This window comes from Ictalurus punctatus, chromosome 2 (genome assembly GCF_001660625.3).
Source record: "Ictalurus punctatus breed USDA103 chromosome 2, Coco_2.0, whole genome shotgun sequence".
Lineage (NCBI taxonomy): Eukaryota > Metazoa > Chordata > Actinopteri > Siluriformes > Ictaluridae > Ictalurus > Ictalurus punctatus.
Genome location: NC_030417.2, coordinates 12357426 through 12384783, shown reverse-complemented (window position 1 = coordinate 12384783; position 27358 = coordinate 12357426). Strand labels below are relative to the sequence as shown.

The following is a 27358-nucleotide window of genomic DNA, read 5'->3' as shown; positions in this document are numbered from 1 at the left end:
TTGAATTGATTTGTTTATTACTCATTGGCAAATATTCTCCTGTGCTCGAACAGGTGTTTTCAGAAGGCACACACACAAATGAGGTACAAAGAAGATACAAATCTTCTGAACCGTCACAGGTTGCTAAACGGTGCTACTGTACGTGTCTGGTTCAACAACATAATAATCCAAGTACCTTTTTATACGTTTTTTAAATAACTGAGGTCCCTGTCCAACCGACACACATCCCCCCCCCAAATACTGACTCACTGACTAGTGTGTTCAAATCGGGTTTAATTCTTCAGACTCCTCATTATATAAAATGACGACCAATGGAATCGCAGTACTTTTCTCAGCTAGCGCGTTAGCAAGATTGTAATTTAGCAAGTTTGTTCGTTTCGTTTTTGGACAACACAGTTTGTAGTAAGTGGTCAGGAAAACTTTGTTGCTGGGTTTTTTTTTGCTGTGAATTACCACTAATTAATTACCACTAATCAACAATGCCACTATGCAAAAGAAAACCATTTTTCCACATTAAAAAAAAAAAACGGTTCTTAATTTCCCAAGTGTAAAATCGAGGCTGCAAAAATGGTATGTACATATGGAGGTGTACAATGTTTTAAATAGTAAGATAGAGATTAGGGACAACAGAACAACAGTCCACCGACAGCAACACAACATTCACATTTGTTTTGCACCAGTTTCAGATCCCAGAGATTAGCATTAGCATGGGGAGAAAATTATTATTACTTCAGAAGCTCACCGGGGAAAAAAAGTAAGCAGTGAGCGAAAGAGGGAGAGAGAAAAAGTGGAAGCAACCGCAAAGATCTGCATCTGAGCTTGTGTGGCAAACCAGCATGCTTTGCAACTCACGTCTGCACATACACAACCTTTTTTGATCTATAAAAAACAAAACAAAAACAACCTCAAACACACCTGTTACTGAGAGAAGAGTGCAAACGTTGACTTACTCTTTTCAGGCACAAACCATAACGGTGAAAAATAATTCATTTCACCTTTAATTCTTATTCAGATGAACAGAATATAAAAGGTCCTTGTTCATTTTTTTTTTTATTAGTCGTAGTTCTCTTTAGAACCGTTTCTTAATATCCATCTTTTGATTCTTGCATTCTTGTCTACGTTAAAATTCTTTTCTTCTGTAGTTTTAAATGGATGAATTAAATGGATTAATTTTTTTATTTATTTATTTTTAAACAGTAAACGAGCATCCCGGTTCAAAATTAGAAAGCTGGTTATATCTTTGGATAAGCACACGGTGTATACGTACCCCTTTTGTTCAGCATCAGTGAAGCGAACTAGAACTGATCATTTTTGGTTTTTGTTTTGTAATCTGAGCTGAGCTCTGTCGAAAGTGAGCTTTCCAGGAAACAGACAAGTAGGATAGTAGCTTAATAAATGGGCATCTACTCGTACATGTTGGCTGCGTGAAACCTTCATTGACGTACCTTCGTATAAACAGTCTAGGTAGCCATGGGCGTGATACAATTATAGGGGATGGCATGGCTGACCAGCGTGTCAAGGTCATCACGCCAAATTTCGTAAGGAGGCGGCTCTGGTTAGCTTGGACAGCTAGCTAGCGATCATATCTTGTGGTAACTTTGGCGAGATTGCCACCTTAGGGTCATTTTCTGCATTACAGGTAAAACATTAGCTGTTGGCTCACTAACGGTTACATCTTAAAAGCTGAAAGATGTTAGCAACTATGGCAAAATAAAGGTTACGTACGTAGCGCATCTGTCATTGTTCTTGTTCATTGTTCAGTTAACCTGGCAAGAACTTTCTTCACATTCCAGGCAATGACAAACCACTCAATGTTACAGCTCAATCAAGCGTCACTCCTACAGGTCACACAGTAGCCTAACCAATAAATGGTTTAAAAAAAAAAAAAAAAAAAAAAAAATCTTAAATCATGTGCTTGGTGTTACAAATAAAAAGGTTGTGTGTGTGTGTGAGGGGGAGTTCAAAATGTAGCATGGTGGCTAAGTGCTGGACAGCAATGTAAAAACATCTCTACTTTGTGATTAATTGTATGTGTGACTAAACACTGTAAACAGCTTTGACATCAAGATACAGTTGTAACGAAAGCACATCAGCGAAACATCAGAAAACCAGCACTTTCCAGCCCGGGTGTGTGAAGGAACAGCCGAAAAAGAGGCAGTCCACAACTTGGTCGAGCAGCCAATCAAAAACCACCTCCCTGTTCCCTGACCCAATCGTAACCCGCAGCTTGAAGCTGCTCACATCACTTGGATTGTTGTTGTTGCCGGGAAAAACGCTGACCACTTCCATGTCGAAGGTGATGGCTGAACCGATGGTGACGGCAGGAAGCTGATTGGTCATTTCTTTCCCGTTAACAAACACAGCACCTGCGAAATAAACAGAAGAATAATTAGTATAGTGTAGAACGCCATATTTATATTTGCTATAATTAATAAAAGGTATAAATATATTTTCAGCTACATGTTGCCAGGAAAACAATGAAAAGTAAACAAAACTCAAAAACACACAACAGCGTGAATGGAGCAACAGTCGATTTTTAGAAAACGTATACATGATTAAAGAAGAACTGTTTACGCCATGGCTTCACACAGCACAAGTGTACTATATGGCTGGGAACACTTGCTTGTGTTTCCATGGGCCTCATTTCAGTCAGTTTTTCCATCGCTTGAAGTGTTTGAATGTCCGATTTTAAAGAACAAATCGAGTAGATCTTGAGATGTAAAAGAAAACGTGATTCATCAGACCAGACTCGCCTTCTTCCATTGCTCCAGGGTCCAGTTCTGATGCACAGTGTGTTCTGACACCTTTCTATCATAGCCAGCATAGCTAGCATTAACCGGTCGTCCTTCCTTGGAGCACTTTTTTGGTAGGTACCAACCAATGCATAATAGAAACACTCCAAAAGACCTGCCGTTTTGGAGATGCTCTGACCCAGTCGTCTAGCCATCACAATTTTGGCCCTTGTCAAAGTCCTTACAGTCCTTACGCTTGCCAATTTTTCCTGCTTCCAACACATCAACTTCGAGAGCTGACTGTTCACTTGCTGCCTAATATATCCGACCTCTTGGCAGTTGCCACCGTAATGAGATAATCAATGTTATTCACGTCACCCGTGGTCATAATTCACTAAAATTATTAGCTACCATTTTTCAGCCTAGTAAACCAAAACACAGGCCTGGGCAACACACTGATGTTTTCACTTGCTTAGTGGGCTAGGTAATATGTTTAGGATTTATCCACCCCCGACAGTGTAGATGTTTAACATACGTGTTGTATGTCGTCATCTTTCTGCTTTCAATTCACATCGAATATGCTGAGAGTGCTGAGAGCTGTGTGTGTGTGTAATATTTTATATATTATATTATATTATATTATATTTTATATAAATATAGGCAGGAAATGGTAGTTTTTTAGGGGGGAGCAGAATACTACAGCAACGATCAGTAAATTTACATGGACAACAATAATCTGATATTAACCTGAATAAGACGATATTCTGATTAAGAAACTAGCATGTAAACAGCGATTTTTGATTATCTTAATCCGATTGAAGTCACACTCGAAGTAAACACTAATTGAATTAAGACATGTGGAGTATTCCTGTTTTAGTCGCATTATGGAAGTGCATTGCAGACATGTACACACCTTAATCACACTATTAACATCGTGTGGAAGTTTTCACCGCATTTTGTGACAGGACACGTACACACACGGCAGCACTCAACCGTTTTACGGCAAACAAGAGAGCACGGCTGCGTCCCAAACCGTGTACTTACATGCTGTATAGTAGACGAAATACATGTATACATCCCAAACCAGTATGTGGTTTGGGACGCAGCCCACGGCTTCAAGCAGTTGTCTATTTGCATGTACAGCGTGACAAAGAATTAACTGCACTTAAGTGTTCATAAAATTAAAAATAAAAACACCCAAAACTGTATACGGTTCCATAACGAAGACGAACTGTATGTCGATACGTGAAATTCTGGAGGGAACGTCGGACGGCGTGGCGTGGGGACGTAATGACGTGTGCCGTTAATCGATCTGTGTTCTATAACATGTAAAACCTTTACATGAAAGGAATAATCTAAAACGACTCATGTAAACACCTTAATCACAATATTGTCTTATTCAGAATAAGCTCAATAATTACATTACTGCTGTCCATGTAAATGTAGTCAGTGTAGTGAACATGCAAGAAAAACTGAAATATTGATGCAATAGACTCATGGGAAAAAATCACGACAATGTCCCATTTATACACCAAAACTTTGTCAGTACCTGGAAGTCAGCTTTGGTATGGGATTGTAAACTATGTTATCGTCCATCACTGGTGGTGAGGATCAGACGTACCGTTAGTGGAGATACAGACAGCCTGGTCCCTCTGCAGAGATTCTGATTCGCTGCGTTTATCCACGCACACACCCACACTGTCAGGCTTATCCATCTGCCCGGCTGCTGTAATCCTACACACACACACATACACAGAATTAGTGAAACGACAGTGTTACCAATTCTTAAAACACCAATCTTCATTAATATCAGTTCACAAACGTTAATATTGTATTTAAGGATGGGCATTGTGAGGATTTTTTTTTTTTTTACTCGATTATACATTACAAAAAAACAACACTTACTTTAAGTACTTCACGGTACTGATTTAAACTGAAACAACCAACCATTCCCATCTTAGGCCTAATTACCTAGGACGCCAGTTAGATACATTTAATATGCATTTGAATACTAAAGGAAAAATCCACCCTGAACTCTACTTAAAGAGAGCGAGGAGATGTGACGTTGACATGTTTCCCCCCCCCCTTTCTGAAAACTGTCCAGTTTGGGTGAGCCTGTGCCCCTGATGGCTTCAGAGTCCTGTACTTGGCTGAGAGGATTGGAACCTGATGTGGTCTTCTGCTGCTGTAGCTCATCCACCTCAATGTTTTCTCAACTGTGTTCTGCTTTTCTGCTCACCATGCTTGTAAAGAGCGATTAGTTGAGCTACTATAGACTTCCTGGCAGCTCGAAACCAATCTGGCCATTGTCCTCTGGCCTCTCTTAACAAGTGAACGGTCGCTCACTCGGTGTTTATCATTCTGTGTATAAACTTTAGAGACTGTTGTGTGTGAAATTCCCAGGAGATCAGCGGATTATGAAATACTCAAACCAGCCCATCTGTGACTAACCTCCATGCCATGTTCAAAGTCACAGAGATCACACTTTCTGATGTGAACATTATCTGAAGCTCTTGACCTGTATCTGCAGCTGCACGATTTGATGCACTGCTACCGCAAGACTGGCTGATTAGATAACTGCATGATTTGACTGCACTGCTGTCACATGATCGGCTAATTAGATTATTGCATGAATGTGCAGGTATAAAGATGTTCCTATTAAAGTGGCTAGTGAGTGTATAGCTGCACTGCATTCTGGAACCTTGAGCCCAACGTTTGGTGCCTCCACTATTTCTACACTGGCTTTCTCGTTCATTTAATATTTACATTTACATGTATTCATTTAGCAGACGCTTTTATCCAAAGCGACTTACAAATGAGAAAAAACAAGCAAAGATATAGATCAAGCAGAGAACAATACAAGTAGTGCTACCATACAAGATCTTTAATTGAGTTCTAGAAAAGTGCGCAGAGTAGCTGACAGAATAAAAATGGCTCAGCCGTGCCGAAGGTCGTACTTGAAGGTGAGCGTTTGTCCGCAGAAGTACGAAGGCGAGTTGGAGTAAAGAACAGACGCGCGGCCTGACGACGACGAGTCACTGCGCAGGGCCATGTTCTTCCTGCTGCTCAGAATGTAGCCGTCCACACCAGCACTCCACTCTACACACAGTACATTAGGAAAACGATCATTATTATTATTGCTACTACACTTAATCCTAAACAATCCTCTAACAAGTTAAAATTTAAATAATTTTCAGTTCACAATCATTTATTCTGCATACCGTATTAATGAAACACCTCATAAACAAATGCTTCAGTAACATTTTGTTTTCTTTCACACAGGCAATTAAATCATGAGGAATTTATTTCATCTGCCTTCCACCTTCACCAATTTATTTTAGCGCATGCCCAATCCCTAGAGCCATAATGTTACAGCTGCTGTTACACAGTGCTTCAAATCAACATCTGGAGGAGCACTCAATAACGGCGCAAATAAATCCATATGACGAGATTATATATATATATATATATATATATATATATATATATATATATATATATATATATATATATATATATATATATATATATATATACACACACACACACACACACACACACATATATATACGCATGCTCTGTTCATCCCAAAATGAAACCTCTGGAGGAGGGCTCTAGCTGCAAAACGTTTGTGAACCCCTAATCTAGAATAAATGTATAGTGGATATAAAAAGTCTACACACCCCGTTAAAGATAAATAAATTGATTAATTAAACGGCAGATTTTTGTGCAACCTGGTTATAGCAAGTTAGTTTGTTTGTTTTTCTCTTGAATTTTGTCGGCTGCTATATCACATTAAATGAGAAAAAAAAAAAAAAAAAAAAAAAAAAAAAAAAAAAAGCTCTGATATGATTTATCTCTTGCGAGCAGGGGTGTGTAGACTTTTTTTATTTATTTTTTATATCCAACATATACATTTTGTGTGTGTCCATGTACCATGTGCTGTGAGTGTTGTGTATCCGGTCTGTGGGACGCTCCATGGACTCCACTCGGTGCGTCCCTCGCCGCGCGCACACACTCGGAACAGGTAATCTGTGTGAGGGTCCAGGTGTAACAGCAGGAACTCACACTCACTCCCGATGTAGGCGTCCTCGTAGTGAGTGGAGCTACTCCGTCTGTACTGCAGTCTGTACTCCTGAGGGAAGAAGTCCTCATCCACCTACACACACACACACAAAATAAATAAATAAATAAATAATCACATATATACAGTACAAACTCACATCACATACTGTTTACACTCCAACATGCAAACAAACTCTGACCCACTAACATTCACATACACACTCCCATTCAATGTAATGTGTGTGTGAGTGTGTGTGAATGTGTGTGTTACCTTGCTCCAGCGCACCAACACTCCACCGGCTCTCTCAACCAGCTCCTCTATCTGTACAGGCGGGTGTGACGACACACTCCCGTGACGCACCACTCGCTCCTGCATCATGCACAACAACGAGTCGTCCAACTGTGCCGACACGCACGGCACGTCCACCAGAGCTGGCACCTCAGGGAGGCTAGACACAAATGAAGTTCATTGGAGAGTACTGTTGTTAGCTAGGTAAGTCCTTGTCTATTTACGACGGATATAAAAAGTCTACACGCCCCTGGTAAAATGGCCGGTTTTTGTGATGTAAAAATAAATAAGTGAAACCAAGATCAAATCACGGCAGAACTTTTTCCACCCTCGATGTGAAATTACAGCGTATAAAAAGGAAGTGAAAAACAATCTGCAAAGAGTGTGCAAAGCATGCATGGTATCTCACTTGTCGAAAGGTATCGATTAGGAGAAGGGGTATAAAAGAATTCGCAAAACATTAGCTGTACCATGGAGCACCGTGAAGGTCATTAACAAGTGGAGAAAATGGAGCATCACAGTAACATCACCAACAACAGGACGTCATTGGACAAAACAAAAACTTACAAGGGAGTCTGCCAAGAGACCTACGTCAACATTAATGGAGCTGCAGGAATATCTGACAAGTACTGATTACTCTCTGCATGTGACAACAATCTCTCACACTCCTCACATGTCTCAGGGCTCTACAGTGCGACCATTTCACTTGCTTTTGCGACTGAACAGTATTTTGTGCGACTGTGAATAAATATTTATTTGCACCGGTGTGACTGACCTGTTCGGAGTTGTATAATACAATCGGAATAAAAACTACAGGAAGTCAAAAATGCATCTACACCGAGCAACAGTTACTTTCACACTGCTTTTCATCACCTCAGTCAACCGAACGAGTGTGGAAATACTGCAGAGAAGCCTTTATGATCAACAGTAACTCTGTACATCATCTGCTTCCCTCTTCGACCATACAAGATCTTTAATCGTGTTCTAGAAAAGTAAAGTGCGCAGAGTAGTGGTGTATGAGCCAGAGTAGCTTTTTTTTTTAAAGACAATGTGGGGTTGGTGTTTTAGGGGTTGGTTAGGTGTTCACAGAAGAGGTGGGTCTTTAGCTATTTTTTGAAGATAGTGACAGATCCGGATTGCGGTCCGGATTGAGGTCGGAAGTTCATTCCACCACTGAGGGTCAGTTAGTGTGAAGGTTCTTGAAAGGGACCTTGAGCCACGCTGAGTAGGTACTACTAAGAGTCGGTCGTTAATCGATCGCAGAGTGCGTTAGGGATTGTAAGCCTTCAGGAGAGAGTTGAGGTAGGGGGTGCTGTTCCAGACAAGGTCTTGTAGGTGAGCATCAAGGCCTTGAATTTGATGCGGGCGGCTTGGTGAAAGGTGTTGTCCGCAATACTGGTGGCTTTTGTGGATGCAGCGGTTGTTGAAGGAGGTGTCGATGATGGGTAGAAAGGTTCCGATCATTTTTTCAGATGTCCTCACAATGCGCTGTAGGGTCTTGCGGTCAGAGGCAGTGCAGTTCCCATACTACACAGTGAGACAGCCGGTCAGGACGCTCTCCGTCGTCCCTCTGTAGAAGGAGGTGAGGATGGGAGGGGGGAGTCTGGCTCTCTTTATCCTCTTCAGGAAATGGATGCACTGCTGGGCCTTCTTGACTAGGCATGTGGTGTTGAGAGTCCAGGAGAGGTGCTCGGTCATGTGCACATCAAGAAACCTGGAGCTTTACTCTCTCTCCACAGTTGTTCCATTGACGTGCAATGGTGAGTGGTCGGCTTGGGTTAGAACTGAACTCAGCAGCACAGTCATGAGTCAGCAGGGTAAACAACAGTGGACTGAGAACAAAGCCCTGGGGGGGCGCCAGTGTGGTGGTGTTTGAGGTGTAGTTGCAGAGGGAGGTGTTTAAAACCAGCAGGCTCAGCAGCTTTGTCATCAGATGTTGTCAGGTTTGTTGTCATATTTGGTAGAGAGAAAGGAAAAAAAAAAACACCACCAAAAGAACACCATCCCCACGGTGAAGCCTGGTGGTGGCAGCATCGTATTTTAGCATTGCTTTTCTTCAGCCAGAACTGGGGCGTTTATCAAGGTGGAGATCAAGAATAGCTACAAACACCAACTGATTTTAGCACAAGACCTTCAGGTGTCTGCTAGTAAGCTGAACATGAAGAGGAATTTCACCTTTCAGCTCAACCACGACCCAAAGCATACATCCAAATCACCAAGGAACGGCTTAGGACTCAGCCAGAGCCCAGACCTGAATCCATCTAAAAATCTGTGGGGTGACCTGAAGCAAGTTGTGCACAGGAGACGCCTTTACAATTTTGACGGCTCTAGGATGCTTTTGCAAGAAAGAGTGAGAAAATATTGCCAAGTAAAGATCTGCCACACTGACAGGTTCTTACTCAAAAAGATTGAGTGATGTAATAAAATCTAAACTAGTAGTTTTGGGGTGTGCACACTTACACAATTACGTTATTGTACGTTTTTCATTTTTATTCCCAAAAATGTTTCTGACCTGTTTTTCAGTTATTTTTTTTATATGTTGTAATTTCACAAGAAGGGTGGAAAATGTTCCGACACGATTCATCTTGGTTTAATGTTTATTTATTTATTTATTTTACATCACAAAAACCTGCTCTTTTAACAGGGGTGTGTAGACTTTTTATATCCATTGTAGGTGTATATGCAAGTTATCCATTTACTTTGAATTCAACTATTTTTATGTACTAATGCTATTGCTGAACCAAGCGATGGCTTTGAAGTGTATGTGATGATGTAGACATGCAGTTTGGTTCCCACCTGTCCAGTTGGATGTGAAGAGCTTTTTTAGCAAAGCTACACAGTTTGTCTTCTCGGTCACTGATCCCGCAGCGTATCGCAGCTTCACCTGCGCAAACAGGAAACGTTAAATCCCACACATTCATACTCGGATTAGGGCATAGATGATAGTCAGTACGTTTACAGGGACAATAATAATGCGATTTTAACCTGATTAAGACGATACGCTAAGAAACTATCATGTAAACAGCAATTTCTGATGGCCTTAATCCGACTAAAGTCATACTCTAAGTAAACACAAATCAAATTAAGACATGTGGAGTATTCCTGTTTTAGTTGCATTATGGAAGTGCATTACAGACATGTACACACTTTAATCACACTATTAACATCGTGTGGGAGTTTTCACTGCATTTTGCGACAGGACACGTACACACACGGCAGCGCTCAACCGTTTGAGCACGGCTGCGTCCGAAACTGCGTACTTACCTACTGTATAGTAGGGTAAATACATGTATACATGGTAAGTACGCGGTCTGGGACGCAGCCCATGGCTTCAAGCAGTCATCTATTTGCACGTTCTTTCACTCGCATTATGCTAGAATATATTCATATAGAATCTATATTTAGATAGTGATGGTGAGATTCATTTCATGTGTTCCAGATTCATTTTTCTTGTCTATTACAATTTGAAACTGAAAGAAAGAAAAAAAAAAAAAAAAGAAAAAAAAAAGTGTGATAGAGGCTTGTGAGAGAAAGCCCGGTTTATAGTTGCTATAATGTAATTGCTAACAGGAAGTAACTTATTTAACGGATGTTCCGCAATATTAAATGTAATTATAGACAAGTTTAAAAAAAATTGTTTTAAAAAGTACGACATGTAGGTCTTTTAATACGCAGTGCTCACAAGTTGCTATAGTACAGTGAGGGAAAAAAGTATTTGATCCCCTGCTGATTTTGTACGTTTGCCCACTGACAAAGAAATGATCAGTCTATAATTTTAATGGTAGTTGTATTTGAACAGTGAGAGACAGAATAACAACAAAAAAATCCAGAAAAACGCATGTCAAAAATGTTATAAATTAATTTGCATTTTAATGAGGGAAAAAAGTATTTGACCCCCTCTCAGTCAGAAAGATTTCTGGCTCCCAGGTGTCTTTTATACAGGTAACGAGCTGAGATTAGGAGCACACTGTTAAAGGGAGTGCTCCTAATATCAGTTTGTTACCTGTATAAAAGACACCTGTCCACAGAAGCAATCAATCAGATTCCAAACTCTCCACCATGGCCAAGACCAAAGAGCTCTCCAAAGATGTCAGGGACAAGATTGTAGACCTACACAAGTCTGGAATGGGCTACAAGACCATTGCCAAGCAGCTTGGTGAGAAGGGGACAACAGTTGGTGCGATTATTCGCAAATGGAAGAAGCACAAAAGAACTGTCAATCTCCCTCGGCCTGGGGCTCCATGCAAGATCTCACCTCGTGGAGTTGCAATGATCATGAGAACAGTGAGGAATCAGCCCAGAACTACACGGGAGGATCTTGTCAATGATCTCAAGGCAGCTGGGACCATAGTCACCAAGAAAACAATTGGTAACACACTACGCCGTGAAGGACTGAAATCCTGCAGCGCCCGCAAGGTCCCCTGCTCAAGAAAGCACATATACATGCCCGTCTGAAGTTTGCCAATGAACATCTGAATGATTCAGAGGACAACTGTGTGAAAGTGTTGAGGTCAGATGAGACCAAAATGGAGCTCTTTGGCATCAACTCAACTCGCCGTGTTTGGAGGAAGAGGAATGCTGCCTATGACCCCTGGAACACCATCCTCACCGTCAAACATGGAGGTGGAAACATTATGCTTTGGGGTTTTTTTTCTGCTGAGGACAGGACAACTTCACCGCATCAAAGGGACGATGGACGGGGACATGTACCGTCAAATCTTGGGTGAAAACCTCCTTCCCTCAGACAGGGCATTGAAAATGGGTCGTGGATGGGTATTCCAGCATGACAATGACCCAAAACACACGGCCAAGGCAACAAAGGAGTGGCTCAAGAAGAAGCACATTAAGGTCCTGGAGTGACCTAGACAGTCTCCAGACCTAAATCCCATAGAAAATCTGTGGAGAGAGCTGAAGGTTCGAGTTGCCAAATGTCAGCCTCGAAACCTTAATGATTTGGAGAAGATCTGCAAAGAGGAGTGGGACAAAACCCCTCCTGAGATGTGTGCAAACCTGGTGGCCAACTACAAGAAACGTCTGACCTCTGTGATTGCCAACAAGGGTTTTTAAACCAAGTACTAAGTCATGTTTTGCAGAGGGGTCAAATACTTATTTCCCTCATTAAAATGCAAATCAATTTATAACATTTTTGACATGCGTTTTTCTGGATTTTTTTTGTTGTTATTCTGTCTCTCACTGTTCAAATAAATCTACCATTAAAATTATAGACTGATCATTTCTTTGTCAGTGGGCAAACGGACAAAATCAGCAGGGGATCAAATACTTTTTTCCCTCACTGTATATGAGAAATAAAAAAATGGTGGATGTGCTGTTATTGGAAAATAACCAACTTCAGATTCTATAACCCCAATTCCAAAAAAGTTGGGATGCGGTGTAAAAATGTAAACAAAAACAGAATGCAATGATTTGCAAATCTCATAAAGCCACATGTTATTCACAATAGAACGTAGAAAATATATCAAATGTTTAAACTGAGGAAATGTACCATTTTATGAAAAAAATAAGGTAATTTTGAATTTGATGACCGCGACATGTCTCAAAAAAATTGGGACGAGGGAAACAAAAGGCTGTAAAAGGAAGTGTTACTAAAAAGAAACAGCTGGAGGAACATTTTTCAATTAATTAGGTTAATTAGCAACAGGTCAGTAACAATTGGGGTTTGGAATTGGGGTTGTATGTTGTGCTGTAGCAAGAACACAAGAAGCCTCTACAACAGACTACTTACTGTAAAACAATATAAATATTTGGTAGTTTTCCTCTCAGAATAACTGAACCCTCACCGGGCTGCTGCGTAGTTATGTGGCGTTTAAAGTCTCTGAACATGAGACGCTGGGTTGGATCACGTTAAGAACGACGCTGGCGGTGTCTGTGATGTCTATGTTGTCTCACGGGTCAGTGTTACAGAACGCAGTACTTCAACAGCTACATAGTTTCCTGTAAACAATTCGAGATGCGCCTAGTTACTACGATACAGGCATTCCCGAGATACCGACGTGTACTACATTTCAGCATCCACAAAATGTCATCTGTTAGCCTACACGGAATAATGTAAATACGGAGACGGTGAAGGTAAAACGAATATATTCTGTAATCATAACTGCTCTTTCTTGACAGTCAAAACGATTAGTAATAAGTGTTAATTAGGGTCACTCTAGCCTGTCCGGTACCGGCGCTGACCATACAAAGGACCACAAAGAATAAAAAAAAAAAAAATTAAAAAAAAAAATTAAAAAAAAAGTCAAATGGCCAGTATTGCATATTTCAGATGGATAGCTCATATCCTCACATGACTGTATGCCTTCCTGCCTCTGTTACACACGTCTGTTGTCTCACTCACTGTCTCATTAATGCTTTTGTAGAATGGTTTTTAAAACATTAACCTTTTTTCAATTCTTTGCATAGTGATACCGTTACAGTTGAGGTCATAAGTTTAAAAATCCTCCAGGTTCTGCACATTCTTTACTTTTCCAGCATCCTCTGCATATTTGAACCCTTTCCAACAGTGGCTCTATGATGTTGAGATCCATCTTTTTACACTGAGGACAACTGAGGGACTCGTACACGACTATTACAGAAGGTGCAAACATTCACTGATGCTCAAGAAGGCAAGATGATACATTAAAAGCCAGGGGGGTGTAAACTTTTGAACAGGACGATCGGTGTAATTTGTTATTATTTTGTTTAAAGATCTTTTTTTTTTTCCATTTAGTACTGCCCTTCAGAAGCTACATTAGATGTTTACATGTTTACCAGAAGACAAAATAACAATTTACATAGATCGTACTGTTCATAAGTTTACACCCCCCTGGATCTTAATGTATCTTGTTGCCTAGTTGAGCATTGGTGAATATTTGCACCTTTTGTAATAGTCATGTACGAGTCCCTCAGTTGTCCTCAGTGTGAAAAGATGGATCTTAATCATATGGTCACTGATGGAAAGGGGTCAAATATGCAGAAGATGCTGTATTGTGAAATACCTGATTCAGGGCAGAACTAAATAAATAAACAAAATGTAATTCTTGTGATCCCTCTTTTTTATTATTATTATTATTAATATTTTGCAGATTCTGCAAGGTGTATATAAACTTACGACCTCAACTATAACTACGCTGCTTATCCCATCATTACAGTGTTAATATGTTGATGTTAAATGCGTATCCTAGAAACGGCTAGCCATGCTCCACCCTGATTATTTGCCACCATGTCTTGCAGCGCGAGTGCTGACTATCCGCATCATCCAGCATGTTCCCTAGATTAACCACCATGTGTCATATTGTTGTAGCAAGTATGTGTGTTTATTTTCCCCCCTTTCACAGTTTTCCAGTCTCACCTTCACGCAGGAGCTCATCGGCCATTTTGACACCATGTTCAATGAGTTTCTGGCAGTCATCTAGTGGACTGATGCTGTCCTGCTCGATGGTGTCCACTTCCTGTAGGAGTGTGTTCAGTCGCTCATTTAGCAAGCGGCTCAGCGTCGTCTGGAGCTCCTGAAAATGCCTTTTCAAAACCTCGCGAGTGTGAGTGGAGCTTCCTCGCACCTTTAACACAAAGACACAGCAGGGTTAGAAAGGAAACGATAACTCGGCATTAAGTTAGAGTTTGTCACAGGTTGGTTAAATGATCTTCGCTAGTCTACCAGCCGTACGTTTCACCAATATTATTAACTTTGGTAGCTATCTACCTCATGGTAACTGATAACTAGCCATGTGTTGTAATAGAATTGTTTGGTATGATGGTTAACTTTGCCCCACAATGACTAAGCACCATGGCTTAGTGGTTAGCACGTTCGCCTCACACCTCCAGGCTCGGAGGCTTCGATTCCCACCGTGGCCCTGTGTGTGTGTGTGTGGAGTTTGCATGTTCTCCCAGGTTTCCTCCGGGTACTCCGGTTTCCTCCCCAAGTCCAAAGACATGCATGGTAGGCTAATTGGCGTGTCTAAAGTGTCTGTAGTGTATGAATGGTTGTGTGAGTGTGTATGTGATTGTGCCCTGTGATGGACTGGCACCCTGTCCAGGGTGTACCCTGCCTTGTGCCTGATGCTCCCTGGGACAGGCTCTAGGTTTCCCGTGACCCTGAATAGGATAAGCGTATAGAAGATGGATGGATGGATGGACTATTAACTGTGCACGACATGTGTGGTTAAGTTTTATCTTACGTAGCTATGCGTCTCACCTACATCAAATGACCGGACTACAAAAATAAATTGGAAATGGTTAATACAGTCGGTCAGTATCGCAGAAGTACTGTTGACGCTCCCAATACCCTTCAAGAAAAGTATGAACAAAACTAGCCACAGTACATGCTAATATACAGTGGTGCTTGAAAATTTGCGAACCCCTTTGGATTTTCGATATTTCTGCATGAATAGGTTCACTTTCACGCACCACTGTAAAACAGTGCATATGTATGACTTGTAGATAGTGTCTATTTTGTGCATAGAGAACTGAATCGATTCAAGATGGTGTGTGGGTGGGGGAAAGAGGAAATGGTGTAAGACAAGGCCCGTCTTTACGTTTCAAACTCCGATTCACCAAGATGAAACCGCCACACTTCCTGTCTCTCATGCTTTTAAACATAGAGAAAAAAAAAAGCACACACACTTCCTCTTGTACCATATGAAACAAGAACCACTACAAGTGCCCACTACTTTTACCAATCCAGTTTCTCTTCATTTTCTTAGCCATGTTTATGCAGAAATGTAAAATAAAACCCAATAAATTCCTATATTGATTGGCATCCTGAATTCATCCTGAATCTATTCATATAATCTCTGTTTAGGTTATGGTCAAATTTACTGGAGTTAGTGGATTAATGAACCATAGCTCAGCGTGTTATCTGAGAGGTCAGTAGCATTGCTTTTGTTTTTCATGTGTATTACTGTACATGATTGTCTGTCCCATGATGTAAAAACCTCCTTCAAGTGTTCTTACTGAGCACAAGGAGGGGAGAGATAGTCCTGACAGCAACTGTAATTATTATAGCTGGTTCAAAACTTAACACGGTGCTCATCCTACTATTTATCAATATTAACATTAATTATAAACTGATCTTAACATCATCTCGGTAACAGAAATAAACAGAACACTGTCTAGCTGTGACACAATTTGCATCAATTTCTTTTGGATCTGCGTCCATTCAAGGTTCATGTCTGATTAGTCAGCATTTTAGAAGGGGAAAAAAACTGAAATGAACCCTTAGCATTGCCCTTGGGGCGCTCTTTAATACTTTCAGTGGTATTGGAAAGTATTGGAACAGCAAGGCCAATTCTGTTGTTTTCGCTATACACGAAGGATCAGAATTTCAGCTGTCTTTTCCTCATATTTACATCTAAATTCTTCTGATTCTTGCTGTTGTTTAGTGGTTTGCATTTTGTGGTTTGGCCTCTATATTTCTCCACTTGAAGTCTTCTTTGATCAGTGGATTGTGATACCTTCAGCCCTGCCCTCTGGAGGTTATTGTGATGTCACGGACTGTTGTTGTTGGGTTTTTCTTCACAGCTCTCACAGGGTTTGTGCCATCAACTGTTGTTGTTTTCCTTAGCCGTCCTGTTCGATGTCTGGTTGCTCAGTACACCAGCGGTTTCTTTCTTTTTCAGGATATTCCAAATTGTTGTATTAGCTATGTCCAATGCTTGTGCAATAGCTCTGATCAATTTTCCCTCTTTTCTCAGCTTCAAAATAGCTTGCTTTTCTCCCATAGACAGCTCTCTGGTCTTCTACCCAAGACTAGACTAGAGCTACTTATTCTTTAAACAGTCGCTCCAGCAGGGGACACCTGGACAGCAAGAAATCAGTCACGTGTTCCAATATTTCTGATCACTTGAAAAAAAATGGGTGGGTTCAAGCAAAAGGTGCCTTGTTCCAAGTTGCTTAACATGTCTAGACGTAAACACAAGGAAATGAAAGCTGAAATTCTGATCTGTCATTTCATATTCATCTCTGATCTGTCATCTCATATTCATCTTTTGATCTCAAACCCAAATGTTTCAGCGTATTGCATCTTTTGATCTCAAATCTTAAACCCAAATGTTTCAGCGTATTGCAAAAACAATAGAATTGGCCTTTCTGTTCCAATACTTTCAGACAGGACTGTACATGGCATCTGTTTATTTGCTACTTTAATGGTGTACAATAGGATGGATCGCTAACTAGCATTAGCTGCCTTTGTGCTGCTAAAAACAACTAGACTACTGCTCGATTAGTGACAGAACTATGAAGCTAATTAGCGAAGGCTTGCTCCAGAAGCTGTGAGGTGGCATTGTTGGTTCATTTTAACTCCAGAACAACAACTGTCAATCTATGGACACAAACACAAATATACACAAGACTGTTAACTAGGATACAAGCAATTTGTAAACATACTCCTCAGACAGAGCGCCATTTTGGGCCACCCTGTCTACTGACACTTACATGGAACTCTTAAGAGAATTATAGGATTACCTTTAGCAGACGTGACCCAAGGAATAAAGAGTAGCTACCTTCTGAATGGGACAGCCCTTAGCTCAGAAGCAAGCTAAATGCTAAGGGTGAACATACTCGATACTCAACATCTTGGTTAAAGTAACACAAATAAATCAGCTTGGAAGCTAACGATTCATTCAAGTCTTTTACACAGACAGTATAGCGACAGCGGAACTACAAGAACCGAGTAAATAAAATACTTTTATTTAGAAATAAATGTGTCAGTAAATTACCAAGAAAACAGGTCATCACACTGTACTGACATTTAGCACTGAATGCTAACAGAACTTCCACAGTCTTCCTACGGAGAAATGTAAACAGGCGCAAGCTCTGAGGTAAAACACACCAAAGCATTTGACTGTAACGAACATATCTTGGGATTTCTAAATTAAAATGATCAAAAGTTTCATATTTAGAACCCTGTAGGTCAGAATTAAACACCAAACTGTTTGCTCTGTTTCTAGTGCAAAGTTTTGCTATCTATGACACACATGATAGTATTTTCATCTGAAATGTAGATTACAGAGAGGAAGCTGGCTAGGTATAGGTCAATCATGAACGTAAAAAAGGTAACACAAAGTGTTTGTACGTTTTTTCTTTTTTAAATCTGTCTGGAATGAGGAAGATCCAGCTTCCAAACACACACACACACACACACCCACACCCACACCCTGGAGCTACTGGTGGACCATTTAGGAAACACACTTCATCAATGCAAATTCTCCTGCAAGCTCTTGGTCTGTCTCTGTCTGTGTGTCTGTCTGTCTGTGCATGTGTGTACGTGTGCGGAGAGAGATAGCGCTGTCTGTGCTGAGCAGGAAACGGAAACACAAAGCCTAAAATAACATCGATAACATGGCTGGAGTACAAACTGATTATACACACATCCTCAGTTACGTATATTGGGTCAAATTGTTCATGGGCTTTTAAAGAATAATAAATTCTTTATATTATGGTTGCTGAAAATGTGGTGCCCACCTACACACACACACACACACACACACACACACACACACACACACACATTTGAATGCACCTTACTACCCTTACACACACCCCTCCGTGAACACACCACACTAAGCCTCCCTCAACCCTAGTTCTGCTGCGGTCACTGTTATTCATGGTATTCATTAATATTATTGCCATTACTGTTCATGAGAAGTGTTGTTACTAATTCTGATTATTAATGTTACTACTGCAACGTTGTTAAGTTTATCATTGAGGGTATTACTGTCATTATTGTCATTGCAATTAGTGCCATCCTTCCATCCATATATTTTACATACCGCTTATCCTACACAGGGTGCCTCGCTTATCCTACACAAGGGGAGCCTGGAGCCTAACACAGGGAATTCGGAGAACAAGGCGGGAGACACCCTGGACAGGGTGCGCTCTATCGCAGGGCACAATCGCACTCACATTCACACACTAAGGACAATTTGGAAATGCTGATCAGCTTACAATGCATGTCTTTGGACCGAGGCACGAGGAGAACATGCAGACTTCGCACACACAGGGCGGAGGCAGGATTGTAAACCCCTCCCCCAAATAATAATAACAACAACAACAACAACAACAATAATAACATTATTATTATTATTATTATTATTATTATTATTATCTGGTGTTGCTTTTTGTTTAAATTGTATTTTGAGGGTGTTGATAACTCTGTACTACACAATAAGTCAGACAAAACCTGCATGCTGAACTGAGAGGTGGAAAAGAGGGAAAGACGGGTTCAGCCAGAGACAGAAGGAGATTGTGTATGTATATACAGCATGTGTGTGTGTGTGTGTGTGTGTGTGTGTGTGTGTGTGTGTGTGTGTTTCTGTTTCTTTACAGGAAATAACAGTGTTGTTTACGCTCAGTAAGCACAGTGTTTCTGAGAGGAAGCTGCTGGAGACAACACACACACACACACACACACACACACACACACACACACACACACACACAGTGAGATTCTTCTGTGCACAGCCTGCCAAGCCTTAACACGCCATTTAGCCTCACATACACAACTGACCGCTCTGGCTCATACTTCTTTATGCACACATGGTGTGCATTAACCTGAACACTGAATACACTCTAACTGCACAAACTAACTAAATAACTAACTAACTAACTGTGTATGTGTGTGTGCATGTGCGTGTGTGTGCATGTGTGCATGTGTACAGAGCTGGTGCATGGCCCCCTGGTTTAGGGGATGTGGGCGTATCATAACGCACAGTGTAAAAATAACAACCATGGAGGTTTTAACACTATTGGAAGGTTGTACTTTTGGTTTTGAGAGCAGAATTTACCATCCAAAATTGAACATACAGGACAGAGAGATACACAGCATACACAGTTGTATTGCTGTTGCTTGCTGGCATCCTGTTTGCATTCCCATTAGCAATGTTACTCCAATTCAGCTTGCTGCAACTGCCAGAAAAACGTTACTTACCTCTTTATTTTTATTCATCTTTGTGATCTTCATTTTGATACTTTTTTTTTTTTTAAAACAAAAATGATTGACCTTGAAACTTGAAACCGGAGTTCCTCCGGTCAGTCAGAGGACTCAGATTTGCTGTGAAACACTGTGGTGTGTGTGTTTACCTGTTTGCGTGCCTGGCTGAGTCCTTGGAGTCTCTGCTGCAGCTCACTCCTGTAGTTCTGAGCTGCTTCTATACACTCCTTCACCTCCTGTAGCAATGACTCCGCCTCCACAGACATCCTACACACAAGAGACAAAATAGAGGGGGTCATCTGTTACTGATCATAGACAGAGCTATACATCTATTACAATGTACACAAACACAAACACACACGAGAGGCCGCATAGCCTAGTCGACTACTACATTCGCTAGTTGCCGCTGTTGGGATATCGACTAGTCAGGGCTGTTGAGAGAGAAAAAACTAAACAAAACAAAATCAGTAAGGCAGACGGTAGAGAAAGCAGCTAAATGTACTTTAACTGTTACTCTGAAAATATTCCAGACTAGATGAAGTCAATTCTACTGCACAAGTCTACCCTGGGAAAAGTGTTTCCCAGTCCGCACATCAAATCTCCACCGCTATGGAGGAGCTCATCCAGACCTGTAGAGTGGAGTCACAAGCTACAATTCCCCCCACTTCCAGTTAATAGAAGGAGTAACCCAACCTTGTACACTAAACCAGAAGTAAATGTCTCATTCAACCAGAAAAATAAGATGGTTCACCTGGTCTGAAAAGAACTCCAGAGATTTCTAGGGTTCTCCAAATTTTACTGGTGCTTTACCTGAAGGTGGCCACTTCCCTGACATCCGTCCTCAAAGGGAAAGCCAAAATTTTTGAGTGGTCAGAGAAGACCACCCAAGTTTTTCGAATACTCAAAGAAACACCCATTCTATGTCATCCTGACCTTTCTTTCCCACTTGTGGTCAATGTAGACACCTCTGAAAATAGCATGGGCACTGAACTGTCCCAATGTCATAGTAATCCTGCAAAGCTCCACCCCTGTGCCTTATTCTCAAGGAGTTTAAACCCCGCCAAACAGAGCTACAATGTGTGGAACTGGGAACATCTGCCAATCAGGGTTGCTCTGGAGAAGTGGTGACATTGAGTCGAAGGATTTGAACATCCTTGATTACATGATTTTTTTTTAACTCGTTTTGCATTCATCTTAACTTACAGACCAAAGATACATGAAAAATGCCAAAACAGATGCACCGTCTTGTTTGCATAAACCCACTCCTGCAGAAACACTATACTCCCCAAGTTAGATTTTGCATCACCCATTCACTAGAACATCATAAAAGACATCCAACAAGCCCAACAAGATGATCCATCTCACCCCAATGGGTACACACCTCCCTCAGCACTGACAATCAAGGCATCCAATGAACCAAGAGGTTAGTGGAAAAAAAGTTCTGGTGGCCATCTATGCTCTCTGATGTTAAGAAGTTTGTAAAAGACCACTACACATCCCTCATACACCATGATCTCACATAGCCCTAGACTTCACCATTGACCTCCCCAACTCACAACACCACAATTCTCACCATTACTGATTGTGAAGATTGATGAGGAATTGAACAGAACAGAGGCATTTATTTGCATGCCAAGAGGTGGAAAGGTTAGTGCAATGCTGAGCCAGAAAAGATAGGAACCAAATGCCACAAGATTACAGACACTTTTAAGAACTTGCACCACATGGGAATCAAACCCAGGCCCTTTAGAACTGAATTTGTTTATCACAGTGCCCCACACAGAGAACGCATGTTTGGTTTGATGCTGAGAAGAGCTTCCAAGGTTGGAATGAGCACACAAAAGCATTAGATAGAATGTTAACAGATACTGGATCATAACTTTTAAACAAATATGAATATCAAAATTCTCTTCAGTGATTTTTGTGCAGCACTGTCCACTGATTATCTGAGTTGGTTTTGGTAAGAATTGGACAGAATTTGAACGAGAAGTAGCGGAAAAACTGAATACTGTACATTTCAAAATGGTGAATACTGTAATGAGTGGAGTCAATGTAATATATGGATTGTGATCACCATGAGGAAAGTAATCTGATAGACTAAGTTTCATTTCTCTGGGACAAAGTGTTCAATAATTATAACCATTTGAAAAGTGAATTTTGAAATAGTGGTGGCGCTATAGAGTTGGTCCTAGAGACCCCATAGTTGGTCCAGATACTATTCATGGTCATATCTACAAGTGTGCCAAATTTAATCATTTTCCTACTTATGGTTCATAAGGCTGCCATAGACTCGAGGAGGAGGAGGAGAATGAGAAGGAGAAGAAGAAGAAGAAGGTGGAGGAGGAGAAGAAGAAGGAGAAGGAGGAGAAGAAGGAGAAGGATGAGAAGAAGAAGGAGAAGGAGAATGAGGAGGAGGAGGAGAAGGATGAGAATAAGAAGAAGAAGGAGGAGGAGGAAGAGAAGAAGAAGGAGGAGAAGGATGAGGTTGGGGAGGGGAGGAGGAGAAGAAGGAGGAGGAGGAGAAGGAGAAGAAGAAGTAGAAGAAGAAATAATACAATGGCCTATGCACCTTCAATGCTTGGCCCCTAAAAAATAATAATAATAATAATAATAATAATAATTAATTAATTAATTAATTAATTAATAAAGAGTGGCTGGTGAGGGTATGACTATTTATAGCTGCTATTACTCAAGTCATAACAGGAACTAACTTCTCCCACAATTTAACACTTCAGCATCACACCAACCCACACTGACAATTATTTTCCTACAACAGCCTGCTCTGTCATAGTTTATTCCTTACATACTGTCTACTTGAAGAGTCATCTCACAATTTGGACAATGGACTGGTTAGAATACACATGCTCATTAGTTCACCAAAAATAAATAGGAAAGCGGGAGTTTTCAAGCTCTCATACCAGTAGAAAAGGAGGAACAAAAGAACCATAGAGACAGAGTACTGACTTGGTCAGCAGTGGCTGGCTACATAGACCGGCTCCTACAAAACTATTCCATTCATCTATTCATTCATTGTTACTGATTTTATTATTCATATACTCTTTATTTGACTTATATATATATATATATATATATATATTCTATTGAATTGCCCTCCAAGTCTGACAGACCGGTTCTGACACAGCACCTCTGATTGTTCATGATATAAACATTTTTAAAAAGCTTTTGTGTGTGTGTGTGTGTGTGTGTGTGTGTGTGTGTGTGTGTGTGTAAATGTTTGTGTTTAATAGAGTTTTGCGATTCAAAATTTCTTAATTCTTAATGCAATTTTAGTTTTTTTGTTTTACTTTGTAAGACTCTTGTAATGGGTCTGAATTTAATTTGAGTCAAAAGCGAAGTATACCGCGACATGTACCTTTGAGACGTCTTCAGAATTCAGAAAATATCATGCTGTAAAATTGTCTAGATCACCCACTCCTAGTAGACTTCTTCTTTTTTATAATAAATCAAGGCAATATCACAGAGCACAAATGACCAAATTAAAAGACATTTAATGTCTTTATGAAGAAGAGAATAAGATCTGTGCACGCCATCAAGCTCTGAAACATCTATCAAAAGGTCATGGACAGTAGTGAGTATGGGTGTGTGTGTGTGTGTTTAATCATAGCAAAACGAAAACTCAGATCGTTTCTCCATCCGTGCTAAGCGGACGATGATGCAATCAGCTGCTCTTATGACTAAAGGAAGTGACCCAAACTGCACTTTATGTTCATGCATATACATTTACATGCGCGTACTCTACATTACAAACCGAATGTCATTATCATTACATTATCAACCGAATGTGTTCATTTAGCATGGTTCCAGAATACAGACTCGATCCTAAAATGTGACAGGTTCACTGTAATTACTGGAGCATCCTAGACCAGCTGACTGTATACTAAAATCCCGTTACTCTCCCTGCTCCTGACAATGGAGAACCAAGGGCACTCTGTAGTGCACTAAATTAGAACAGCTATAAACAGTCGCTCCCTTGCTAGCCTCTCTCTCTCTCTTTTTTTCCCCTCTCCTTTGAACTTAAGAGAGAAGAAGAAAAAAAAAATCGCAGCTTGTCGGTTTCTTGTTACAGAGAAACCGGAAAACCGTAACATCCTCCGTCCTGAAGACTTACTTCTGACTGATTAATACAAAAGCACTGACACTGAAATCTCCTTCCAGAAATGCTGAATGAACGTCTCCTTTACGTCCACAAAACTTTACCACATCAACAATTATATGCAATTCTTTGTTAACCGACAACACGTTTGTGGCATGTCTTATCTTATAAGTACCTGTGAATTATCTCTTAGTGCAGAAATAGTACGGCGTTAGAACTAACATATTAATATAAACTTATGAGAGCTGCTGTTATAGAAAATGATTCAACACCTTCTGACCACTCAGCATGGAGAATTCAACAGCGCTGTGGTGTTAATACATAAAGGTGCAGTAAAACGCCTAGGACACATTGTGTACTACCCATTTGTAACATATAGATATAAAGACAAGTAAAGCCATGGCACTTCACTCTATGTGCCATGGCAGTATTTGTTTTGTTAGAGGACCCACTGCTGCGTCAATGGCGCATTACACAGCGCAGTTTTGATTAGTATTTTAGGTCGATTGGTACTTAAATGTACCAAATAATCTATTTTGTTTCTGGCCTGCACCTTAGCCACCAGAACCTCAGTTTCAGTTTTGCACTCCACTTGCCATTTTAACAGAAAACTGCCATGACTAATTTCTTAACCTGCCATTTTGTGCCCTACCATATAAGGATGTTCTCTAGGTAGAGACAAGATACTGATTTTGTGTGTGTGTTTTAAAAATAGGAACGTTTAGGAAAGTATCATTTGTCCACGGTTAGGAGTTTTTCCACATGTTTTTACAAACGAGATGCTTTTTGAGCGAATGAGTTGGGAAAATTCGTGAAAAATGAAGGAGCGTGTGTGTGTGTGTGTGTGTGTGTGGCTTCTTCCAATCAGAGCCCTATGCACCTCTGAAATTTTCTTCAGTCAGAACAAAGGTGGACTCTTCACCAGCAGTTTTGTATCTGCAGGCTGTCATCTGTTTCATGAATTTTGCACACCTTTGCTTATTGAACATCCAGTGTAGCTAGATGGAAAGAAAAAAAGAAAAGAAAAAAAAAACAAGAAGAGTACACACTCATACACGCCCGATATCTTTGCAATAACAAACTGTTGCATGGTTTTCCCAATGTTAACAGGTTACGAATTTGCATTTTTATACATTTAAGACATATGCAGTTAGTGTTTGGATGCCATGTTTTGGCTGCTTAAAATGCTGAATGGCTACCAAACTAGGAAACCCTGTCAGGCCTGGGAGTTAAATCAAAGTCCTGACTTTAAACAACAAATATCTCATTCTACACTCAATCAGGGATGAGCTTTATAGCAAAAAAATATTGCATCGTCATGCCTGAAGGCATGAAGTCCTAACAAAACAATAATCACACATTTAAAAAGCTCTAAAAAAGGTCAAATATTTGATGAGGAAAAGTTGTAAAATCATCCAATCGGCTGCTGTTTACTCTGAATATCAACGGAGTCTGAGTATTGCAGGGTTACTTACAACACCTCAGAGAAGTAGAATAGCGTGACGTTATTTATTGTGATCACGATATTTCATTACGGTACTTTCCAGCCCATCATGACAGAGACGTCTTTGTGTCTGTGACCCAAATCATCATGAAGATGACAGCATCAATTAATATAACCATGCCAACTAACATTCACATGGCTTACAGCACAGCATAATAATAAGAAGGGGAATAAGCAGAAGAAGAACAATAAAAACTCAGTTATTAAACATGATCATGGCCATGTTATCAAAACTACTATTCCTATAATATTCCTATACCAACTGGGTTATTTCTTTGTTAAGAAAACAAACAGGCAGATTTATATTTTGCACAGATTTACCTACTTATGTATTTGTATTAATTTTTTTATATTACGGCAAGATGACCATTTTGGTCATGTCCATAATTTTCATTCATTCATTTATTTATTTATTTGTTTATTTGATAAATTTAATCTACAACATGTCATAAGTGTAGCAATCAAAATATCCATCCATCCATTTTCTGTACCACTTATCCTACACATGGCTGTGGGGCGAGCCTGGAGCATATCCCTGGGGACTGGACGCGGTGCCAATCCATCGCAAGGCACAATCTCTCTCTCTCACACACACACACACACACACACACACACACACACAAACAATTTGTAAATGCAAATCAGCCTACAACACATGTCTTTGGACGGAGAGAGGAAACCGGAGAACCTGGAGGAAACCCCCGGAAGCACGGGGAGGACATGCAGACTCCGGAGACGGGAATTGAACCCGCAACCCTGTAAGTGCGAGGCAAACATGCTGACCACTAAAGCACCATACAAAATATCAAAAATGTTTAACGGCCACTCCATTACCTAACATGTAGCAACTTTGAGGGTTTTAAGCTCCGCCCACATCCCAATCACATCATGTCATATATCCCAGAAACACTTCTCCAGAATTACCCATAAAAACTGCTCTGCAAGTCTCTTTCATGAGAGTGTGTTTAGCGTAAAAATAAATCTACATTTTAATTCTAACCCCAGCTACATACTAGATCTGGGTTTTTATAAAGCGTGTAAAATTAGATGGAGCCTCATTTGCATAAAGAAATGCAGATTTCTTGGGGGAAAAAATTTCCAATACAAAAAATATCCCTGTCCTCTACTGGAAAAGCAAAGACTGATTGTGATATCTCTGTTTTCTAATAGCAGCCTGCTCTCATTGACAGTGCTGAGCTGCTTTGCCCAACCCTGAACATGTTCATACTCGCTTTAAACAAACCAGAAAAAAATCAACCCCCTCCCCAATAAAAAAAAAAAAAAAAAAAAAAAAAAAAACAAAAAAAAAAAAAAAACACACACACAGAGAAGAGAGAAGCATGCTCTCTAATCTTCTCTTTAATATAATAATCTTCACTTTAACACATTATGTTGTGTATAAATCCTGATAAACGGCGCTCGTGCTTTAACATGATTTCTGAAAGAAAACAAACATTAAACCTCACTTGATCACTTTCACCCAGCGTCATCCACTCATGATCCATCCCTTACATTAGCATCTTTCGTCTTGCAAAACGTTAACACGGAAATATATCACCTACTATCCACAGAGAACCGTAGATTAAATGTGATCGTGACGTTACCTTCGGGAAGTTTAACTTTAGCACTCCATTGACGTTCACTACACAGCCCCAACAGCAACTCCAAGCACAAGATGTTTTCGCTTTAATGCAACGACGAGCAGCCAATCGCGAGCCCGAACTCCTTC

General features: G+C 40.4%; 1 protein-coding gene across 1 annotated transcript; it reads right to left on the bottom strand.

The window, feature by feature from the left end:
* crlf3 (cytokine receptor-like factor 3) lies at positions 1-27358 on the bottom strand. Its single transcript, XM_017492247.3, has 9 exons — positions 27234-27358; positions 20161-20278; positions 14435-14642; positions 9883-9970; positions 7069-7246; positions 6669-6891; positions 5690-5831; positions 4354-4466; positions 1-2366 (listed from the first exon to the last, which is right to left on the bottom strand). The coding sequence occupies exons 2-9, from the start codon at positions 20275-20277 to the stop codon at positions 2101-2103; spliced, it is 1335 nt and encodes a 444-aa protein (XP_017347736.1). The 5' UTR covers position 20278; positions 27234-27358; the 3' UTR covers positions 1-2100.

Bases quoted from the DNA above. Each gene is read 5' to 3' on its own strand.
- crlf3 (XM_017492247.3), bottom strand. From the start codon at position 20,277: ATGTCTGTGGAGGCGGAGTCATTGCTACAGGAGGTGAAGGAGTGTATA. The intron at 14,643-20,160 runs GTAAACACACAC...TTTGTGTTAAAG, and splicing joins TCAGCCAGGCACGCAAACAG to GTGCGAGGAAGCTCCACTCA. The intron at 4,467-5,689 runs GTACGACCTTCG...GTGTGTGTGTAG, and splicing joins GGACAAACGCTCACCTTCAA to GATTACAGCAGCCGGGCAGA.